General features: G+C 35.6%; 1 protein-coding gene across 1 annotated transcript in view; it reads right to left on the bottom strand.

Moving 5' to 3' along the window:
• Window positions 1-24,571, bottom strand: part of LOC144253055 (DNA polymerase alpha catalytic subunit-like) — a 65,393-nt gene that overhangs the window by 17,418 nt on the left and 23,404 nt on the right. The window contains 15 exon segments of the mRNA XM_077794998.1: window positions 599-715; window positions 3,742-3,831; window positions 5,148-5,209; window positions 6,129-6,213; window positions 9,105-9,259; window positions 10,129-10,259; window positions 11,143-11,218; window positions 12,824-12,944; window positions 13,693-13,805; window positions 19,952-20,127; window positions 20,665-20,866; window positions 21,123-21,210; window positions 21,642-21,734; window positions 22,562-22,624; window positions 23,092-23,207. Coding sequence (XP_077651124.1) covers window positions 599-715; window positions 3,742-3,831; window positions 5,148-5,209; window positions 6,129-6,213; window positions 9,105-9,259; window positions 10,129-10,259; window positions 11,143-11,218; window positions 12,824-12,944; window positions 13,693-13,805; window positions 19,952-20,127; window positions 20,665-20,866; window positions 21,123-21,210; window positions 21,642-21,734; window positions 22,562-22,624; window positions 23,092-23,207 — 1,688 coding nt within the window.

Genomic DNA, 24,571 nt, shown 5'->3' with positions numbered 1-24,571 from the left:
AACAGTATCAGGGTTAGGAAGAAGGTGCTTCATACAAAGACGACCAAAACCTCTCCACATTTGAAGCAAGCAAGCAGAATAAAAAGTACATAGGCTTTAAAAGATTCAGACTGATCTGGGTTCAAATCTCAGTTCTTCCCCTACTAGACCTGTGTGAATGTCTACAAAATGAAATTGAAGTTGCTATGAGAGGCTAACTACATGAGAAAGCACATAGCTCACTGCTTTCTTATATTTCACATTAGCTCCCTTCCATTCATTCTTCCCATCTTCCTGAATGATAATACTCAATGAATTCTGAACCCTGCAACCCTACCCTAAGGCTTATCACTTTAGGAATGCTGAAGTAAAAGTAATATGTATGTGCTGTCTTTCTTTACTATTTCTAGATTCCAATCATTGATTTAAAAAATGACCAGTGGCTTTTTCAAGTAAAATGCTGGATTCCAAGGAAAAGACATTTGGTATCAAAGTTAAAATGTACTGAAGTTCCTATAAGACAATCAATTCCTATTCAAAAAAGTATAGTGCTTTCTTGGTAAGTACCCAATAAAAAAATGGCAAATAAAAGAAATAAGATTTTCAAAACTACCATTACCCCAAGCTTCGGCATGGTGGATCGCTTCAGACGACCTATCTTGGACCAGTGAGGAACTTTGCACACATTAATTCGCTGCAGTAGCACTTCCAGTTCAAACCCATAAATATTATGACCCTAGGCAGAAAAAGGAGGCAGCCAATAACATTATAACAAATGCAAATTAGATGATTTACCTTCAAACACACAGAATTTCTTTGCCCTTTCTTTTTCTGGTCTCTAATTGAAGACATCACATCGTGAGCTTACCTCCGATTGGGGGTCCTTTCTTCTTCAGGAATTTATTCATCAGCAGCATTCATTAGCCTTGACATTAACAAGGCTGCTAAGCAGATTGTTTGAATTAAACTTTATTTCATACTAATTGATGCAAGGTTCATATGATCTCTTTTAATTTGCAGCGCATGCCTCACAATCTCAAAAGCAAATGTAAATTTTAACATCCCATACTTTTACATGATCACTAAAAGCTTATTCAAACAATTCAATTTTGCTTCCTTAAAAACAGGAAACCTGCTTGTGTTGTAGGAGTTTGCAAAAAACTTCTTAGAAAATTCAGGAACTGCATTTGGCTTCTTTAAAACCTGAGTTCAACCCCTACTGATTTAGATACTTAATAAATATGCAACAAAATAAATATATAATACCAATGAATAGTTCAAGTAAAAAACTTAAAAAGAAGTAAACAAAATTGTATAGAATAGAAAATAACTCAAAATGCAACTAGATTTTTTCATTTCTATAATTCCCAATTTCTGTCACGTGAATAACATTACTCACTTAATTAAAAATTAGACGAGGTTCAAAATAATTGTTATCAATAAATAGATTTACTTGATACTAATTTTAATTAAAAACATATACTACCACTTGGAGTATACAAAATCATTGAGACAGAAGGCAGAATGATGGTTGCCAGGGGCTAGGGGAACGAGGAGGTAATTAGTACCATTTCAGTTTCAGAAGATGAAGAATTACAGAGATGGATGGTGTTAATGGCTGCACATTATGTATGTAGCTAATATCCCTGAATTGTACACTTAAAAGCAGTCAAAATGGTTAATTTTATGTTATGTGTACTTTACCACCACATAAAAACAATATACCCCATTATATATTTATGGCAGTTTTGTCTATTAAATTAAAGTCCCAAAGGATTATAAGAATGTATCATTTTCAAATTATCATGCCTGGGATCAGGGACCCAAACTCATGTCAGGACTCTATCTTACATTCAAATTTCTCACTCAGACTTGGCTCTAACATCCTAAGTCAGGCCAGGTATCATAGTGCTCCAAGACATCACTCTGGGGACCAAATTACTGTTAGTCGAGACTAGGTGAGGGCCCAGTGCTAAGCCAGAGCATCAGAGGACTATGGACAGATTTTTTTCACACTTTAAATATGGGTCCTGAAATAACAAAGGGATGTGGGTGCAGAGACATTTTTAACAATCCGCAGGCTTTCAGGACAGTAGCTATGCCACTACAAGATAAGATATCTGAGAATAAAAATGAACCTGAAGGATATGGCAAACATTTTTGCAAGGCTTCAATATAACCAGATTACTTTATGACTTTTGGCAGTAAATAGATGGATCTAGAGACTATCATACTAAGTTAAATAAGCCAATCCCAAAAAAACATGTTGAATGTTCTTTCTGATATGTGGATACTAACACACAACAAGGGGAGGAAAGAATAGAAATTAAGTGTATTAGACAAAGGGGATGAAGGGAAGGGAGAAGACTAGGAATAGATCGTAGAACAAATAGGACATAACTTTCTTATGTTCATATATGAATACATCACCAGTGAAACTCCACATCACGTACAACCACAAGAATGGGATCCCAATTAGAGTAAGTTATACTACATGTACGTATAATATGTCAAAATACACTCTACTGCCAGATGCAGTGGCATATGCCTGTAATCTCAGCAGCTCAAAAGGCTGAGGCAGGAGGATTGTGAGTTCAAAGCCAGCCTCAACAACTTTGTGAGGCCCTAAGCAACTTAGCAAGACCCTATCTTAAAAAACAAACAAACAAAAATACCCTACTCATGTATATCTAAAAAGAACACATTTTTAAAAGATCTTTTAAAAAGAAGCTGTAATATAAGAACAGTTTTTTATTAATTTTTCTAACACTAAAAAATATATATATATAGGGGCGGGGGTGTGGCTCATTGGTAGAGCACTTGCCTGGCATGTGTGAGGCACTGGGTTTGATCCTCAGCACCACATATAAATAAACAAAATAAAGGTATTGTGTCCATCTACCACTAATATATATTATAACCATATTACTAATATCATATTTAAAATATAGGCGTTTATTATAATTTCTGTCAAAATAAAACAATAGAGTTTGACTGATCAATTGACCCAGAAAAAAAGACAAAAGGAAAAATTCCTATCAAGAAGCATATAAAGGAAGGCCAAAAAACACACAAAAGTAAATATCTTGCTTTATAACTTCTACGAACTGGGGCAAAACAATGAATTATTAGCTCTCACTATCTAGTCGGAACATGGGAAGTTGTCAAGAGAAAAAAAAATTGCTAGTATGAGCTCTCAAAGGAATGTCATAGAGATCCACTAGGCTCATAAAACTAAAATACTTAGTTTTCTGATTTGCACCCAATCAAGGGAATTAATTAACTCCTGTTGACACTATACATCTGGGTCACTAAGCAAAAATTTTAAAGATACTAATAACTTATATACATTTATTAACTGATATGCTGGTCTCGTCAACTGTAAATAACTAGAGTATTTTAAACTTCAATAATAATTCAAGGGTTGCTTTAATATTAGAAAAAAAAGCCTAGGGGGCTGGGGATATAGCTCAGTTGGTAAAGTGCTTGCCTTGCATGCACAAAGCCCTGGATTCAATCCCAAGCAACACACACACCACACACACACACACACACACACACACACACACACACACAGCCTATCTTATAGTAGGCTAGGGTTTTTCCCCTTTCTATTTGTAATTAGTATAGCAATTCATTTCACTCTGAAAAGATTCTTTGGAGCTCAAAAGTAAATAAACAATAAAAATAACCAATAAAGTCACACTGAAAAGAACTAAGAAATGAAGAGTTTCCCCGCAACATGATCAAAAAGCTACTTACCACAATGATATCAGGATCAATTTTGTGAACTTTTGCAAGGAAAAAACCTAGCAGTGTTCTTTCTGTTGTAGCAACCTCAACCTTCACATTCTGTTAATAAAAACATACCAGTCACCAACTCTTTAAAGTATTATACCTTGGCTTCTTGTTTAACCAGGATTAAGATTTCTTAGGGTTAAAAGAAACTCCCCATTTCAAAACTAAATGCAGAAATGAAATTTTAGATTCTAGGTTTTGCAATAATAATTGCACAAAGTCTCTGAGGAGCTCATTCTAGTAATATGCATGAGAATAAAGCAAAATTTTAAGTGCTAAGCAACAGCAAGAGCAGAAATGTCCTTCCATAGAGACATGTTTGTACATTGGACACATTTGAAAGCATATAAATCAGAGTACCTTTCAAAAGCATTACTTAATTTCCTATATAATCCCTGGTAGACTTCACTGTTGATGTATTTATCAGGAAAAGAAATTCCAAGGGTTGTATAAACTATTCTCAAATAATGGTATAAGAACAGATAAATAAGAAACTAGACTAAAAACAAATATAAAAATTGTGAGTATTTTAAATATAAATAAAATCTATCTTTACACAAAAGCCTTCCACTTGGATTGCTGAATATAAATCAAGTATTCAATCTGCTCTTATTAAAAATCTCTTAAAATAGAAATTGAAAACTATATGTATTCCACAACTACGTCACAAAAATGTCAGTTTGACTCTACAAGAATTCCTAGGTCACTGTACTTGGATAGGTAATTCAGGGCATGTCACAAATGATAGCCTAACCTAAAAGTACCCCCAAATTTTTGGACTTCTCAAGTCAATTTAAAATAATATACATGAAACCTGACAAGGTTGCAGCATTTGATTTTGTCACGTGAAGACATTAACAAGTGAACTTTTAATCAAACATTATTACCCTATGTGTATATATGATTACACAACTAGTGTGATTCTACATCATGTACAACCAGAAGAATGAGAAGTTATACTCCATTTATGTATGATGTGTCAAAATGCATTCTGTCAGGCTGAGGTTGTGGCTCAGTGGCAGAACACTTGCCTAGCATGTATGAGGCACTGGGTTTGATTCTCAGCACCACGTATCAATAAATAAAGGTCCATTGACAACTAAAAAAAATTCTTTAAAAAACACATTCTGTCATGTATAACTAATTAGAACAAATTTTAAAAAAGGAGATGAAAGAAAAAAAATAAAAAATGTACACTCCAAAAAAATTATTTATATTGAATACATTTAGCTTTGTGAAAAGCTCACTACATTTTATTATTCCCCTGCCATTTTATTAAGGGCCCAGAAAAAAATTCATGGAGCATACTATCCTCCTATTTTCTTTCCAAATACATACTTCATATTTAAAAGGAATAATTAGCTATTTACCTTTTCCTTAATGACTTCAAGGAAAGCACATGGAAAAATACAGTCCTTCGGTTTAGACACAACTATAAGAAGGGGGAAAAAATTCCAAAACCCATTTTATTTTAATTTCAGGTAGACATCAATGCATGTTTCCAAATAGAAATTTGGAAATTAGATATAAATATTCCCCCATCCCTAAAATGTTAAAAGGTTCAAGTATTTTCATTGATCATGTTGGGATTCAAATGAATCACCAAGCACAGAACTCTATCCCTACAATTGTTAAAACTTTGATCAAATTTTGCTATCCATCAAAGTCAAAATGAATGATTATAACATTCTCTCCCAGAGGAAATCCCACCACCACCAAAGCCTCAACCAGTTTACAATGAAGTAACTCAGTTCAAACTTCTCAAACTTGGAAAAGAGTTTCTCCTCTACAACATAAAAATAGCTGTTCTCACAGTAACATAGAGAGGAGGTGAACAAAGGCTTGTTGAAATGAGCTAATGACTAGTTTCATCCACATTTTCACCAAGCTATTACCAGGGTTTTCTTCTATGTATTCCCCCTACTTAAGTAATAAACTTCACAGTAATCATAAATTTTGTTTTATGTTTAGCAAAACTAATGTGTTGCTAAAACAAAATAAATTTGCTAAAACAAAATTTATTTAACTGGCTTTCAACATGGACTATATGAGTATCCTCCTTGGAGACTGACTCATTAAACACACAGAATTCTGTGGATGTTTCACACATTGAATTGTAGTACAACTCAATTTCAATTTGATATTACTATAACCTCTCCCGAATAGGCGAACATTAATTTATTCCTTGGCACCTGCCTCATTGCACAGAAAACTCTGGACAATAAAACTTAGTTTCCATAGCTAAAAACAACCTTAACAGTATGCACTATTTATTCTTGAAAATAATTTTTGAAAGTCTAAGAAAAAACTCAAATCAAGTCTTTAACAAAGTATCTTTAAAAAATACATACCACAGAAGTGTGACTGAAAGGGAGGTTGTGGGGGTGCTTTATCTAATGCAAAATTGTGATGAACCAAAGCTGCTATAGCAATAACCTGCAAAGAAAGGAAGGAGGAAATCACTTATCAGACACCTAATATATATTCTGCATTCTTACTGATATGTAAAACTACAGGTACAACCCTACCCCACTTATCATCTCCCTGCAATTTACATTAGTTGAAGAAACTGAGTTGTTTATCCTATAGAATGTTCTGTAGTATGGATTCTGTTGCTTATATCCTAATAGGGTCACTTTCATTTAACACATTCTGTTTCTGTACTGCCTATAAGTTCACAGTTAGATCAAATGACTTTATCAAAACCAGGTTCAACTATTTGGCAAAAATACTTTAGAGGTGCTACTGATTACTTCTATCAGAAAGCACAGACACATAATGTCTGTTTTTCTATATTTCAGTGAAATTAGCAGCCACTGTCAATTATTGCCTAGAGCCATTATTTCACTGGAGATTAGAAAGTGGTATTATTCCATTTTTCCTTCATTATTTATTAGCTGAAAACCTTCTAAGAACAGAAACTTCACTTCATCAATTATTTGGTTGCCTGAGGTACAGTATGTTTTCCAGAAAAGTCAGGATAATGCTTGATTTGATTCCCTCATTTATCAGTTTTAAGAATGAGTTAGTTCCCGAGTATCCTTCATAAATGAGCAATGTGGCAGTGGTATTGTTGTTAGTATCATCATGAACTGAGTGTTTCCATCTATTGCAATTATTCTTATCGTGCTCACATTGTCCCACCTTTGGTCAGTAGGATACTCTGCAAGTTGTTTCCTAGGTCCTTCTGACATATCTTCAGTAGATTTTAATATCATCCTTACTTTCTGATATAACACGATGTTCCAGATTTATCTTAAACATTCCCTGCCTTCATTAAGCCATTTCTCCACAGAGCCCTATTTACTTTTTTAGGAAACAGTCTGTGAAAACCTAACTCTGGGCACAAGAGAACGGGCACTTCTTTTTTAATTTTAACTAAGGACTTATTGAACCTTTCCCAAACACTTAACTATTAACTCCAATCATCTACAGAAATGATTATTTAAAGATCAGGGCTTGGGTTGTAGCTCAGTGGTAGAGCATGCACTCAGCATGCACAAGCGCTTGCATTCATTCAGTCTCCAGCACTACCAAAAATAAAGATGAAATCACATACTAAAAGAATGCAAATATTGTCCAAAATCCTCTTTTAAAAATACCCCCATTTATGTCAAAATGAAGCAAACATAAAGAAACTCCCATTGATCAGAGTAAGAAAACCATAAGGATCAAATGTAACAAGCTGACCACACTGGTGCTCGCCTATGGTTCCAGCTACTTGAGAGACTGAGGCAGGGGGCTCACTTGAGCCCAGAAGTTCAAGGCCAGCCTGGGCAACATAGTGAGACCCCATTTCAAAATAATAATGTCAAAAATAAAATAATAATGAATTCAACAGATAGGGAATACACATATGTGTGTGTGTGTGTGTGTGTGTGTGTGTGTGTAAAAACCACCATTTTAAAACTCTTAATGAAATAACTAATTGAGGTAAAATGACTAATTCATGGAGGCATTAGAACAGTAGTTCTCAACTGGGGATAACTGTACCCTCACATTTTCCTCTAAGGAATATTTGGCAATTGCTGGAGGCATTTTTAGACTGTTACACCTAGCAGGGAGAGGGGGTACACACATCTAGCAGGTAGAGGCCACGGACACTGCTCAACATCTCACAATGCAATAGACCACAACAGCACTCCACAACAGCCCAAAACACATGTAGTGGCAAGGTTAGATGAAAAGCTGATGCAGAAATATACAGTGGTTATCACCATTTGAGCCCACTGACCAATCTTAGCTTCAATAATAGCAGCTTAACCTGACATTATGTGTCTTCCAATATGAAGTACACTCTACTACCTATAAAGTATTTTGGCTAAGAAAGTTGAACTTGAATCTAATTCATCCTTTAGAGATAACTTATAGCATATGGATGTATGAAGGATGGAGGAAGAGTAGGCACTCTGTTTCTATAAAGGACCAAAAAATAAGTATTTTAGTCTTTGCAGGCCTCATGGTCTCTGTCATGACTAACTGACTCTGCTGTTGTAGAGCAAAAACAGTTGAAGATATGCTGTGTTTCAAGGAAACTTTATTTACAAAAACAGGTAGTGGGATGAATTTGGCTCACAGACCACTGTTTGCCAACCACTGGTAGAGAGGAAGAAGTCCAATGATACCACAACAGAGCAAACAAATACAGACAGAAAATGGGACATTATATGAGACAACTATCAGTGATTCTTGTAATCATTCAATGTCATTGAAAAGAAAGTGGGGGGAATGGGTGGGAGTTATACCATTTAAAAAGAGATGAAAGTGGCACAAAAATTAAACACCATCTGTGAATCTTGTGTAAATCCTGATTCAAACCATCTGTTAAAAGACATTGTGAGAAACAAAGTCATTTAAGTATGTGCTGGGGATTTCAGACTAAATCAAGGAATCACTGTTACTGTTATTGGGCTTGCTAATGATGGTATATAAGAAAATGTGCATATTTTAAGAGATGTATACAAAGGCACACAGGGTTAAAATGACATGCTGTTTGAAACTGACTTTAAAATACTTCAAGAGAAAAAAGAGAAGGGAGAAAAACAGGTGTCACAAAATTTGCTAACTGCTGAATATGTGATTGATATAGAGAGTTCATTGTATTATTCTCTGTGTACATTAAAAAAATATTTTCAGCAATTTAACTCCTTGAAAAAATCCACGACACCAGACAAAGAAACAAATTCAATTCCTTCTCCAAAATGAAGTTTTGTACTAAATTAGTATGCTTTCCCCTCCAAGAACAACTTTGTTGCAGTAAAGCTATACAAGTTCAGGCCAAGTATTACACCTAAGGAACAAATACAAAATATGTCCTTTTTTTTTACCTCATGTTGATGGTTCTTTGCATTCTGCAATGTTTTCATGCTGAAAGACATCACCACAAGTGGAGGAGGACCAATATCCTTAATTACATTCACCAGGTCAGGTTTCAAAGCCATGGCCTCAAATTTACACCAACTGATTGGCTGGTTCAAGAGCTCTGCAAAAAATAGAAATAACACATCAATCGCTTTTGTTAACTTAAAAAGAAAAAGTACCATAATTATGACAACTGTGATTAACTGAGATATTCTTCAGTCCTATCTTCTATTAAAAATGACATAATATCTAACTAAAAATAAGCCACATTACTGGATGTGTGTGTACCTATGTTCACTTTCTTGAGAAAAAAAAGTCCAAACAGTGGCTGAGGCTATGGCTCAGTGGCAGAGCACTTGCCTAGCATGTGTGAGGCACAGCATTTGATCCTTAGCACCACATACAAAAAATAAGCAAATAAAATAAAGGTATGCTGTCCATCTACAGTTACAATTTTTTTTTTAAATCCAAACAAAGCTTTTTGTAAAATGATCTAAAGAATCCAGAACCCAAGATAGGTTTAAAAAACCCAAAGCACTACCATGGAGGAATCATAAAACATTTTTAAGAGATTCATGAAGATAAAAGAGTATCTCAGATACAAGTGCTAGAAAATATCAAGTAACAGGCAAAACAAGTACTATCCACATTAGGATGTGATTCTTCTCCCCTCCAAAGGTCAGCAGTTTACTATGAAGAACAGCTGGGCATTATCTGCCAGGTGGAAAGTACATGTAAACAACAGCATAATGGGACACACCCTGAACGGCTGCCTGTGCTAAGGCCTCCTTCTAAACTAAACTGCAAGGCATTACAGAGATAAAGTGATTCCAAATATACCTACAATCATCCAAGGAAAATCTTGATGAAAAAACACAAAAGGAAATAAACACACTAAAATATATAAACCAATTCCTTAACTTCTCTTTAGGGGAAAAAAAGCACATTTATCAGCAACCTACTTAGCATTATGACTAAATTTTTCCTTACGTGGATTTTTTACTTCAAGCCAACAAGGTACTTTGATCTTTCTGTTCATCAAGAACAGTTCCAAGCTGGATGTGTTGGTTCCAAATACATGAGAAAACGTTTCTCCTTTTAAATACTGAGGAAGCTTCTGCCTAAAAGGAAAAAAATCTTTTTTGTTTAAAACTATTACTTCACATTTTCCAAGTCTATATTTGAAATAAACAAAAGCCTCTCTATGAAGCAGCAGAAGAAACCCCTTTGATACATGTGAAATGTAATTTGCTACAAATGAAATCCAAAACAATTCACAGTAGGAAACAAAAACAATTCACAATGACAAAATAATGCATCTTCATGACACCCATTAGAAGAAAATAGGCCAAGAAGCTCCCCCAAGAGAGAATTTGTGTCCAAAGCTGTACATGCCTCACTGATAAAGAATAGCCAAGTAAGTACCACTCCATTAGAAGAATGAAAGCAACAGAGTGGGACTCATTGAAAAAGCTTCCATGGTACTTTTCATCACCACTGCCAAAAACATTTTTTAAAAGTTTCCCTTTTCCAACATTGTGGGATCAAAACACTACAACAAAGGTAAAAAGAGGTTAAGGTCTAGTTAATTAACACCCTACAGCAACGACCTTGCCTGTCACAGGAGCAAGAGCAAGAGCAACACTATAATGATGCTACTGACACTCCTCTCTCACCTTTCCACTGCTTACAAGAGACACTTAACAGACTAATGATGTCCAACTCCATCATGTGGCATTCATTCCACTTGACAAACAATTGTGCTGTTTCAAGTTATTTGTTTAAAGATGCATACTTGAAAGCAGAGAAAGACAGTATAACCTGTAGACTATGTACTTAAAATTAATTTTATCCATTTCAGTTATTCATTACTATATGTCCACCTCAATGAACTGTGGGCTTGAGGAGTTCTGTCAGTACTACTAATTGAAAGCTAGTTGAAAGTTCAAAAGTAGAAAAAAATGCCATTCACCAAAACCAGGTAATTTTCTTTGTTTAACTTACCAAGTATCTAACTTCCAAGTACTGAGATTTTTCGGGAACATCAGGTATCTCAAAAGCATAATTCTTTTTCCACTGTCTGGATAAGTAGATGTTTTAAAAAATCATTAAGACAAAAAAGTTTTCAAAACTCAAATTATCCAGCATTACATAAATAATACATTTTCCTATATTAAATCATCAGGAATCTAGCATCCTTGTGGGACACAAGAGTAATTAAAGCCAAAAAGGTATCCTTTCACCTTTCAACTAGGACTAAGACTCATAGTGACAATGTTAAAAAGACTTCTCTTAGACACTACAGAAATCAAAATATTTGCATTCAAATAGGAGCAAGAAGAGATTTATTTTTACAATGTTAATGCATTAAATCATTTGTCAAGAGACAGGTTGTGGCACATGCCTATAATCCCAGCTACTCTCAGAAATCTGGGTAGGAGAATTGTGAGTTTAAGTCCAGAGCTATACATGCCTCACTGATAAAACATAGCAAAACATTGTCTCAAAAAATAAAAATTATTTGTTACTAATTGACATTAAGCAACTCCATCTTGCTAGAATAATCAACATTATAATTATAGTTCATATGTAGTAAGCATTGGCTATGTGTCAAGTACTATTCTAATCATTCAATATGAATCAAGAGATTTAACCCTTTTGACAATGCTTGCAATAGGGCCTCATTTGTCAAATAAAGAAACAGGCACAGGGAAGTCACTTGGCACTTGTTCACAATCAGATACTAGTAAGCAGCAGGGCTAAGACTTAAATCACAAGCAACCTGACTCTAACATTCATATGCTTCACCATTACAACACATTGTCTCTGGAATTTTATGTTTTTAGTTTTTGTTTGCAGTGCTAGGAATCAAACCCAAGGCCTTGTGATTATTACTTGTGGAGATTTAAAAAAGTGACTCAGCCACAATCCAAAACTTAAGTAGTTAAGACTGTTTGCTGTATCTTTTGCAACTCAATCCTCCCTTTCTTTCCATCACTACTAACTTCCCATATTTTTAGTGGGCTACAGACCCCACAATTATGGCCAAAGGCATCAATATCTCACTAAAATCAAAATATTGTTTCTTTTTTTAGGGGCATTCTCCACTGAGCTATATCCCCAGCTATTTTTATTTTTTGAGACAGGGTCTCACTAAGTTACTATGGTTGGTCTCAAACTTGTAACCCTTCTGCTTCAGCCTCCCAAGTCACTGGAATCAGAGGCATGTGCCACCAACACCAGTTTGGACAATTTGTCATACATATCACGAATATAAGACTTTCATTCTATCAGAAATAACATCATAGTCCCTGATTTTTAAAACTAAAACTTACTTAACCTTCTAATCAAAATGCATTGGCAATAACTAATTATAAAATCAAAATGTTTTCTTTGCCATTTCAGAATAAAAACATGAAATGTAAGCATTTAAAGTAATTGGCTTTGAGTTATCTATATATTCAAATTCATGACCATTATTTTACAAGCAGTTTAAAAAGAAAGCAAACTATTTTAAAAAATCTAACACAGTTTTTATATTCATGCCTATGAGATTGCCATTCTATGAATTAGAGATATGCAGAAGGCACTTTGTATGAAGTAGATATGCAATACCTATTTACAAAATCAAGACATTAACAAAAAACAAATTAAGAAAGCTGGTCAAAAATTTACAACCAAATACAAACCTTGGACTTGAACTTCATAATTTTATATTTTGCTGCTATTCTTTCATCAAATTCATTGTAAACATCCTTCATTGTAACTGGAATTTCTGTTTCCTTCCCTGTATTTAGATCAATTTTCTGTTCTCCCGTGGGAAGGAGAAAAGGGAGAAAAAGTATCTGTACATAAGATCTTCTTAACCACCAGAAACCCAAGTTTAAAACAGTTTTCATCCTCCCCCATTTAAACACTTAATAGCACAGTCTCAACAATGAGTTCAAAGGCAAAACAATCCCTAAAAAATACTAAACCCAATGGCCAATTCCTCCCAAAGCACCATAAAGCAAGGCAAAGATGATCAATGCTAAGAAACAATGGGAAAACAAATATTATAAATCCTAACCAAGATGCTCCACAATTCAACAGAAATGGGGAGGGGCTGATACTGGGAGGGAGCTGGAGATATTAAAAGTCCTAATAAAGAAGAAGCAAATGGAACTGATCTTGTTAAATGGCCACGGGGGAAATATTACAGCTGCCTATGCAACAAGAGCAGGAAAACTGGGCCAAATGCCATGTCACGTTTTAGAGCCTTAGAGTCCCAAGCCCAATTATTATGGAAATGAGGAGTAAGGGAAATATAACATTCTGTATTAAAACTCAGACACTTTTACTCTAACAAGTTGAAAAACTGAGTTCAACTTCATTTCTCTAATTTTCCCATCCTCTATTGGAATTGCTGACAATCAGTGGTCATGAAGCAAGGAGTAAGAAAGAATTGGGGTTGTGAAGAACTGCTGCCCTACTGAAGGACAGGGTTGACCTTGGAATAGAGAATGGGTGCCATATATAATTACTGAAATCTCAAAGCTAATCACAAATGCTTACCATTTCACGGGGAAGGAAGTACAGCATTCGCTCAATGTTTTTCACCATGACACAACAGCTCACATGGGTCTTGGCTGATTCAATAAAAACTTTTCCAAACAGAAATACCACACCTGAAAGAATAAGGGAAAACTTAATTGAAATTGAAAAGAAAACATTTCAATTACACCAAATCATGGGAACAACGTAAATGTTTACTGAACATGTCCATACATTTATACCTTTGTGATAACATTCTGACAGCAAACATATATAAAACCAGTTCTTTGTTTTTAAAATATTTATTTTTAGTTGTAGTTGTACACAATACCTTCATTTTATTTATTTACTTTTATGTGCTGAGGATCCAACCCAGGGCTGCACACGTGTAAGGCAAGCACTCTACTGCTGAGCCACAACTCCAGCCCCAAAACCAGTTCTTAACTCAGTACTTATGCCATAGTACACTATCACAGTGGTACAACCCCTGGGAGAAAGGGGATAGAATAATTCTCCAATTTAGTATAAACAGTTTCCCTATAACCAGTATTATCCAGATTAAGAAAAACAAAACAACTATTGTCCAACAAGTCTGCTATTACAACCTCTCATGAAAACATGCAAATATGAGAATATCATTCTAAATTTATTTTTTATTTACACTTACTGATAAAAAACAATCTTCATGTATTGGGATACATACATCAGTATTTTTCTGTATGTAAAGTTGTATTTGGGAAAAACAATTCATCTTGTATCTTATGGTTTGGAAATGAGGTACCCCTCAAAAGCTCCTGTTGATGCCAAAATATTCAGGAGTAAAATGATTTGATTATAAGAGCTGTAACCTTAACCTAACAGTCCATTCTAGCTTGAATGGACTAACTAAATGGTAACTATAGGGAGGTGTAGCATGGTTGGAGGAATTGGGTCACTAGGAGCATGCCTTTGAGGTTTGTATTTTGTCCCTTGCACCTCAACTCCTCTCTCTGCTTCCTGCCCACCATATGCTAAGCAGCTTTCCTCACTGTACCCTTCTGCCATGTTCTGCCACACCTTGGGCCCAGAGCAGTAGTCAGACAGTCGTTCATGGACTGAACCTCTGAAACCATAAGCCCCAAATGAACTTTTCCTCCTCTAAGTTGTTCTTGTCAGGTATTTGATCATAGTGATAAAAAGCTGCCTAACACATCTCTTATTCTATATAAACATATATATCTCATAACAGGGTTCTATTATAATCTATTTCACCCTTTCTATATCACAAGTTACTTAACATATCTAGCTAGGTAGTATTTATACTGTTCCTTTCTCTTCTGCTTCTATTTAACAAATGGTTTACTAATAAAATCAGTAGATATCCTTCTTTTGTGACCCTCAGAAATATACACAACAAAGTAAAAACATGCCTTTCTAAACATCAAGTTATTGTTCTCCCGTCTCTTCAACAGAAAACTAGCCATTAAGAAAGGACTGCTGGGCTGGAGTTGTGGCTCAGCAGTAGAGCACTTGCCTAGCACGTTCAAAGCCCTGGATTCAATCCTCAGCATCACATAAAAATTAATAAAATAAAGGTATTCTGTCCAATTACAACTAAAAAATATTTTTAAAAACAAAGAAAGAAAGGACTCCTAAGATCTGATAGTCAACCCAAGAGATGGTCACTGTAAAAAAAATCCCAGGCTCCATGAACTAGACAGCAGTAATCAACATAGCCACTTATCTGAGACACTAAGAAAATTGTGGTACATCACAAAGCCAATTACCCCAGTTTCACAAGACAGCTCATCATCAGTATTTCCTTTTGTCATTTATTCTAGTAGAAATAAGACTATCTAAGGATTTTCATTTCTGCAGATGATTAAAATTCTTACAAGAGTTGTGTGATTTTCAGCTGGGGTGGGGGAAGTGGGGAAGATAAGGGAGAGGAAAGGGCGGACCGTGGGATGATTTAAAGGAAAAAATCACAGTAGCACAGAAATTTAGAAGTCATCCTCACGACAGTTAAAGATGGGAAAACAAAATTCCATGCAAAGAAAAATAAAGACTCTAATATTGGATTCAAAGATTCAAATAGCTCATTTTACAGTCAAACTAATATCACACTTCATGCAACACATTTGACACTGTTTATGCCTCGTTTGCCACAAAAAGATCATGGTAAACAAAGATTACATTCCCCCCAAAGTTACTAGCTGAAACCAGGTGCAGTCAGGATTATTCAACCTTGAAAAAGTCATAATGAAGACAGGATATCTTCCCATATGCAAAGAGTAAGATTCTTTTCATAATTATGGTGCATTCAGCAACAACTGACTGACTTAGAATCTGTAAGAAAGTGAGAAACAATAACAGGGTCTTTGGGAGTACTTCGTTTTTATTAGCATCATTGATTTCACAAAGCTCAGTGATCATTACCTACTATCACGATGAAACTGTTCAACCCTCTGAAATTAAAGGACTTTTTAAAAAAGCTATTTTATTTAACCCATTGGCATCAAAAACAGAGAAAGATGTGCCACCTCAGAGAACACAACTTGCAAAGTACCACAGAATGGCAAAGTGGACTGACAATGAGAAGGCCCGACTTCTGCCACTGAAGAGTCAACTACTTTTTTTCCCCAAAGCTTGTTTCCTGCTAAGTGAATAACTAGACTAGATAATCTCTGAAGCTTTTTTCAGCACTTGTATGACAAAAAAAATATTAACTGAGCTGGCCATCATGACATGTGCCTGTAGCCCCAGCTACTCAGGCAGCTGAGACAGGAAAACTGCTTGAGTCCAACTGGAGCATCACTTGAGCCCGTAAGTCTGAGTCCAACAGGGGCAACATAGTGAGATTCCCCCATCAAAGAAAGATAATTGTGAAATGTTTCCCTGGGCCAGAGGTACAACTCAGTGGTAGAGTACATGCCCTGGTTCAATTCTTAGCACCACCAAAAAATTTTTCCCCACTATTGATTTTAAAAGCCTATCCATGGCCGGGCGTGGTGGTGCATGCCTATAATCCCAGAGGTTTGGGAGGCTAAGGCAAGAGGATCACGAGTTCAAAGCCAGCCTCAGCAAAAAAGCAGGGTGCAAGAAACTCAGTGAGACCCTGTCTATAATAAAATATCAAACAGGGGTGGGGATGTGGCTCAGTGGTCAAGTGCCCCCCAGTTCAATCCCCAGTACAAAAAAAAAACCTATCTATGACACTGGCCTGATATTAGAAATTAATTACTTTGAAAATTTAGTTGTGCCTCCATGTTTCAATCTTAGTCTCCAATATCCCTTACTACAAACCATCACTAATTAAGAAAAATGTCTGTGATGATATATATTTGTTTGGTATCTGACCCATCCAGTATAGTAGCTACTTTTCACATGTGGCCATTAAGCACTTAAAAGGTGGCTACTGGTTGAGAAACTGAATTTTAAATTTTACTTCCTTTTAAACAGTATAAATTAAAAGAACTACAAATGGCCATTATATTGGACATTATGGTACCTTAGTAGATCCCTGCCCTGTGAAACAATGGTATTTACTAATAAGAGTATAAACCAAAAAACAAACGATAAAAATAACAAACTCTCTTTCACAAAGAGTTTAGTTGTGGATGGACACAATATCTTATTTTTATGTGGTGCTGAGGATCAAACTCGGTGCCCCATACATAATAGGCCAACACTTTTCCACTGAGCTAAAACCCCAACCCAGAACTGTTGTTTAAGGTTCTGATCCTTGGCAACCAATGCTGGCAATGATGCTTTATAGGCACTTACTTGGGAGGGGGTCACCATCCACTTTTGTTTTACTCATTCTTATTTCACACTGCTACAAGAATTTAGGAAGCAAACTAAATAATGGCAGCAAATTCAACTCTGGTGCTCTGTAACTCTCCATGTGCATCCACCAGACTGTCAATCACTGTGTAGTTTATTTCAGAGACCATTTACTGAATGCCTACTATGGACCTGGCATTATACTTAATACTGGAAATGAAAGATTTCTAGCAGCTTAAAGGCTTTGAGATAGAGAAAAAAACTGATTCAGATCATTTCAAAATCAGATGACAAAACTACAATGAGAAAGGGTATGATGGGGTCATAGGACTCTAAGGTCCATCTAGAGGTTTAGGAAAACTTTCAGGAAATGACAACTGAGCTGAATCTTGAAGAATGTGTCAGATAAGGGCATCCCAGTCAGACAAATACTATGAGTAAAGGGACACACTGCAGCAATTTCTAGGGCAAAAATTCATAGACAGCAGGCATCAGAAACCTTGCTAAGGAGCTTGGACTCTGTGTTATAAGCAATAGCTACTGAGGATTTTTTTTAAATGAGGAAATGATATAGTCAATGTTTCTCTTCTGATCAATCACTCTGGCAGTAATGTGGAAGACAACAGTTTAGAGATCAATTAGGAGGCTGGTACAATGAATTCAGTAGGCAAGAAGGGTTCAGGGCACCAGTTATGAGGAGATAGATTATCTACTTTAGAAGAAGTAAACTAACAAGTGAGGAAAAGGAGGGAATCAAGGATGGCTTCCAGGTTTCTGGTTTTGATGGAACCATTAACCAATGGGTTAATAATTAATCAAATCTATAAGGTCCCTTTTACCATGCAAGGAAACATCACAAGCTCCAAATGTTAGTACATAGACATCTTTAGGGAGAGGGGTCATTATGCTACCTATTACACCTCTCAGTTCCATGAAGTTGAGAAGTTCTCTCAGAGGTCTTAGAAAACAGGAAGAAGGTTAAAAAACAAAAAAACAGGACTTAAAAAAAATCCCAGAATTAACAGGCAGCTACTCAAATTCAGAGATGAGAAACAAATGAGATATGTCAAAATTATTTTGCCTCCTATCTTTTAGGCAAAGGGTAAAGATTAAAAACAGAGAATCTCCACTATTTCTGTTTAATGAAAAAACATTCATTTGGAGGTGATTTTTAAATTTTAAAAAAAGTTATCCTGAAGAACTGAAATAATACATATTCAATTTGGTTAAAGAGAAACAGGCCCAGAAGCACCACCAGAAACATATTTGTTCAATTTGAGGAGGGTCTTTCCTAACAGTTACTGTTGTTAAAAATGGAATGACCCTCCTCTGTCATCTTAAGGGCATTCTTGGCTCCTGTAAGATGATTTTTTTTTCCTCTACAAAGAGGGAGTTAGTAAGGCTCCCCCTCATCAGAAGGTCAGGCCTATGAATTCTAAAAGAGAATAAACTTTTTGTTTCATTTGTTGTGTGGCCCTCTTCTTCAATTTATCCCTAGCATTTTGTGAATCAAGAATTCACAATACTAGTTCATTAGGATGACCTGGGAATCAGTCTTGATTTCTCCTTTCCATCAATGCTCAGATTCAATCCATCAACAAGTTTGTATCAAAATACTTGTTAAATGCCTTCATTTCTCTCCTTCCCAGCCTCCAGGGTCCAAGTAACTAGTACCTCTGCCCTGGAATGACTGATCTCCAGGGCTTCTATAATTTCCTACCACCCCACTCTAGCTCACCCTTCTACAGCTATATATACAAGCATGCACACACAGAATAACATGTCTGTTATTCTCTTCACAGACAAGAGAATTCCTGTTTAAAGGCAAAGTCAATTATGGGACCATCCATCATTATATGGCCTTTTACCTTTATCTCCAACTTCACTGCATACCAATCTTATCACTTGATAACTATGCTACTATCACACAGGCCACCTTCTTCGTGTCAGTCCTTCCCACTTACTGGATTCTTAAGCTGAAATGTCCTTTCCTCGACTCTGTATGTGCCTCACATCTTAGCCCAGGGATCATCTCTTAAGACAGGCCTTCACTGAGCATCCTACAACTAACTCCCTTTTACATCAGTTTCTTTTATTTATATCCAATTTCTCCCCACCCACTCCCACCCCATTAAAATATAAGCAACATTATAGCATAGGGAATTTGTGCAGTTTGTTCACCCCCTCTCAGTGCCTTAAACATAACATGTGTCCAATTTGCTAAATAAAGAGACAAATTAATGACTGATTCCATTTGCAGAATAATCCTGCAACTTCAGATACATCGATGGCAAAGTACAAGCACATTCAAAAATCACAAATAACTGATTTTTGGAATAAGCATTTTAAGGACTATTCACACCACACAGTGGCTCACGCACTTTACAATGAACAAGTCCTGCTCTCCTATAACACACTTACATGAGGGCAGAGCCTGTGCCAATGTTCATCACTAAATATTCAAGGGAAAACTTGCTACTCCATCAAGACATATGGTTACTTTATCTTTGATTACCTGGTTGGTTATACTGATCTTCATAAGCATCCAACCAATAAAACTGGAACACTTGTTCTTCATCTGTCCCTTTTACCAATGGGAGTTGACTGGAATCCACTTGAATTTCTCGTGCTGAGAAACTATCATCTTCCTGATCAATGCCCCAACAAGAGTCATCTGGGAGAAAACTTCCCCTGCAGAAATCAAATTTTCCAACCTTTTCAAAATCTAACAGAGTAGGGCTGGTGCTACTGCTCAGTGGCAGAGCACTTGCCTAACGTGTGAGGCACTGGGTTCAATCCTTAACACTGCATAAAGACCTAAACAAATAAAGGCATGCTGTCCATCTATAACTATGAAAACTTTTTTTTTTTTTTTTAAATCTTGGCTGGGACTGTAGCTCAGTGGTAGAGCACTTGCCTAGCACATGTGAGGCACTGGGTTCAATCCTCAGCACCACATAAAAATAAATAAATAAAATAAAGGTATTGTGTCCATCTACAATGAAAAAAAAATTTTTTTAAATCTAACAGAGGGGCTGGGGATGTGGCTTAAGCGGTAGCGTGCTCGCCTGGCATGCGTGCGGCCTGGGTTCGATCCTCAGCACCACATACAAAGATGTTATGTCCACCAAAAACTAAAAAATAAATATTAAAAAAATTCAAAAAAAATCTAACAGATTGATTAGAGTGCTATCTGCCAGGAAAAAAAATACCAGAAAATGCTCTTACAAGCAAGACGTGGTCTCTTTCCTAGGATCCGCCTTATGTTTCATCCTCTCTGCTGGCTCACTCTCTTGGTCCCAAGTCTTGGCAGCCACAGGCTTCATATCCACCTCCTCAGCTTCCATGGGCTCATCAAAGTCACCATCTTCAAACTCCATTTCCCCTGACTCATACTCATCATCCGGACACTCTGGCTGCACCAGCTCTCCTATAGACATCAGCATATATTCCTGTCACATGCTAGTACCTGGGGCACAATGGTTTACCCAACACTGAAACATCAGCACATCCCTTTTCCTACACTTGTATTTCTCTTTAGTCTCCAAATTGGATGTTTTTAACTTTTAGTGCTACAAATCCAAATCTTTCACACTTAGACTTGCCATCACAATACCTCCACTTCTTCTACTGCTGTAAAAACAACTGCTCAACACCCTTGCACTTCTGCCTGACATCAGACTTACCAGCAAATTCAGCTCGTTTAAGAGGAGCAGGAGTTAATGAAAGCTCCTTCCTGGCGACAGGGGAAGCAGTTTTTCCTGAAGGAATTGCCTGTAAACATTTTTAAATGTTTAGTCACTTAGACTTGCATACTAAAAATATGTAACTGTCCTACCCTGACCAAAGATAATGACAGTTCCCATTTATAAAAAGATTTTATGTATTATTAATGTAATAGCTTCAATTATTTTACTGTTACCTAGATTTACAGAAAAAAATACTTGTTTCCAGGAGGAAAATTATTGCATTTAGCACAGTTGTGATACCTATAATAAACACATATTAGTTACTACAAAATTTACTATGAAAAAAGCAGGCACATGCTATTTTTGAAATACACAAAACTATATATTGAATGGCAGTCCTAATTTAAAAAAAAATCAAAAATAAATTCAAAGGCATTTCCTTCACATAGAAAAGCAAAAATACATAAATTTAAAACAATATCATAAATCCAGACAGGGTATCTCTATACACTTTACCTTGGGGGTGTACACAGCAAAAGGATTCAGAGAAGCTCCAGTAGATCTTTTCTTCTTAGGTATTATTATAGGTGGAAGAGTTATTTGAGGTTTCTAAAAGGAAGGGTAAGACAGATATTCACTGCCATGCTTGGTTTACCACATAACAGATAAAGTGCATTTCGCTCACTGAAACCCAATAAGCATTTTTCCTTCCCTGCCCCCCCCCCGCAGGATCTATGTTCATACACTGTGGTTACTATAGCAACAATACTACAGAAATCACTAGAAAACCTGAATAGATACTGAATCCACCCCTCACCAATTCTTTTCTTTTTAAAATTTAACACAGTCTTTCACTTATCCTTCCAGAATATTACATTTAAAAACAATCAAGATACATATGACTGCATAGTGTTGATGCTAGATTATTTTGATCTATGGCCATTTAGAAAGAAATACACTTCTAAATAAGCACTTAGAATTTATGAGAAATGCCCAAATTTCAAATTCACAATGTAGGTGAGCCTATTTGAGTTCTATCAGGAATAGGACACTAACTCTTTCTTCACTCCCACTCAGAATTAAAGACTGACAGGCTTCAATCTATTTAGGGAACATATGCTATAGAAACTGAACACAAGCAGTGAGCATTCACAGAACTGATTCCTGGGTGTATTCTTACTACTTCCAACATACACCCACACAGCCCCATCTACATAATCGCATAGCTGTAACAGCTAGAAACTACTCACCTAAAATGGTGAGAAGAAACTAACTGGAAGATTTTATTTTTCTTTTTATTTCTGTGGGATATTTCTTTTGGTGGTACTGTCCTTGCATTTTTTAAATTCTAGCAAAAGTCTATTCCATACAACTTCTGAATTATTTCTAGAACCAATGTTCCCTGCACATTTTATAACTCCCAAAGAATCACTTACCTCAGTGTTCAGATCTTGTAGAATGTCACCTAGCAGTTCATCCTTAGGCAAATCTACAGCTTTCTAGAGATTATAAAGGAAGGCAAAATGAGAAAGCCCTGCACATTAAATTTTCACCCAGACCACACACATCACTATGAAAGGAAGAACCTAACCAATCAGTCCTTACATCTTCATTTCATTCACTCTAAGTGCTCAAATCTATTCAGATTTTAACTACCACCTGTGTATACGTAAATTCTAAATTTATAGCTCCCATCCTCTATTTTAATTCTCATTACATGATATTCCTTCTAGTCACTGAAATTAAACACACTTTCAATTCAGTTTTCCTGTTCAATCTTTCTTTTCTATGTCCCAAATTCTAATCATTGAGGTGCTTAAATCATTTGAAAACTAAAGTCAACTTAGTGAGTGAAGCTAGGAAAATGTTATTTAAATATGTATTAAGTTTCTAATATCTGTATAATCATATTCTAAATTCATTTCACAAAGGAAAAGACAAAATATACAGAAACCATGAAACTCACATCTGTGGTTTTCTTTCCAGCACTGGCAATGAACATTGACTTGATATTGTTCGGTTTTGTCACTGCAAGTTTCTTTACATTCTTCTTGTCTCTGTTGCGTGCTTTAGCATCCTTTCCTATTGGAACATATATTATTTAGAAACACAAAAGGTCCCAGTTCAAATTGGAAAACAAAAAGCCTAGTAGTCACTTGTTCTCCATATATGGGAATTTGGGAAGAAAATATTAAAACTTCAAAATACAAATATATAAGATTTTACACAAGGTACATAAAGAAGAAACTTTAAAATAAGCTAAATTCAAAAACTCAGGCTAAACGTTATTACAAAAACTGATAAAACACAAGTTAAATATCAGGATGAGTTAAGTGTGACTATTTAATTGCTAATGTTAGTGTTAATAAAAAGTCTTTTTTTTAAGTGAGACAGGAGGGCTGGGGTTGTAGCTCAATGGTAGAGCACTTGCCTGGCACGTGTGAGGCACTGGGTTCAATTCTCAGCATCACATAAAAATAAATAAAAGTATTGTGTAAAAAAAAAGTGATATAGGAAAGATAAAGCCAAGCTGGAATCAAGATATTATCCTAGTAACCTTCATGAGATCATATCTTTGATTTTATATGTAATTTGACAGAACAACTTAACTGTAAAGAAATGGAATTACCAGTTATGATACTGTAGCATCCTGAATTCCATTTTTATGAGAACAGCAACTAGACACATGCAACTATGTCACATTAACACTAAACAGCACAGAGGCATTTGCTCATTAAAAGAAAACTTTTGCCATTTAATCTCTTCTGACCATGTGTAAATCAACTTTCCTAATACTGTTGATTTTAATCTCACTTTCTGATTCATCCCCAAATAGTCTCAATCTCAAAAAAACTAAATGAATAATTAAAATAGTGTGGTAGTGGCATATACATAGAGAGACCAGATGAGTAAAAAATACAATCTAGAAAAAAGACCCCATCACATATGGAAATTTAGCATATAATAAAGGTGACAACTTACATCACTTGGGGAAAAATAGATTTATAAATAAATAGTGTCGGCTAGCCATTTGTAAGATCCATATAAACATCAAAAGGAAATTTTAAAAATAAAACTATGCAAGTACTTTAGAAAAGCAAATTCCTTTGTAACCTGGGTATAGTAAAAATCTAACACTAATTCAAAATCCACTTTCAAGGAAAAAACAGATTGATAAATTCAATTACACCAGAAAAGGAATTTAAAGAAAAACCTGGAGAAAATATTTACAATATGTATCACAGATAAAGTATCCATTACCCTGACAAACATTTCCCTGATATAAAGACCTAAAACAACCAATTGAAACTCAAAAGGAATGTGAGCAATAAATACAAAGTTTTATGAGAAGATCCACAACTTTATGTATAAAAGAAATGCAAATGAACACCACACTGAGATGCCATTTCTCGCATATCAGACTCACAAAAATTCAGCTTAACAAC

Source organism: Urocitellus parryii, unplaced genomic scaffold (assembly GCF_045843805.1).
Source record: "Urocitellus parryii isolate mUroPar1 unplaced genomic scaffold, mUroPar1.hap1 Scaffold_88, whole genome shotgun sequence".
Taxonomy (NCBI): Eukaryota; Metazoa; Chordata; class Mammalia; order Rodentia; family Sciuridae; genus Urocitellus; species Urocitellus parryii.
Note: the sequence above shows the minus strand (reverse complement) of the source record. Positions and strands in the feature narration are given on the sequence as shown.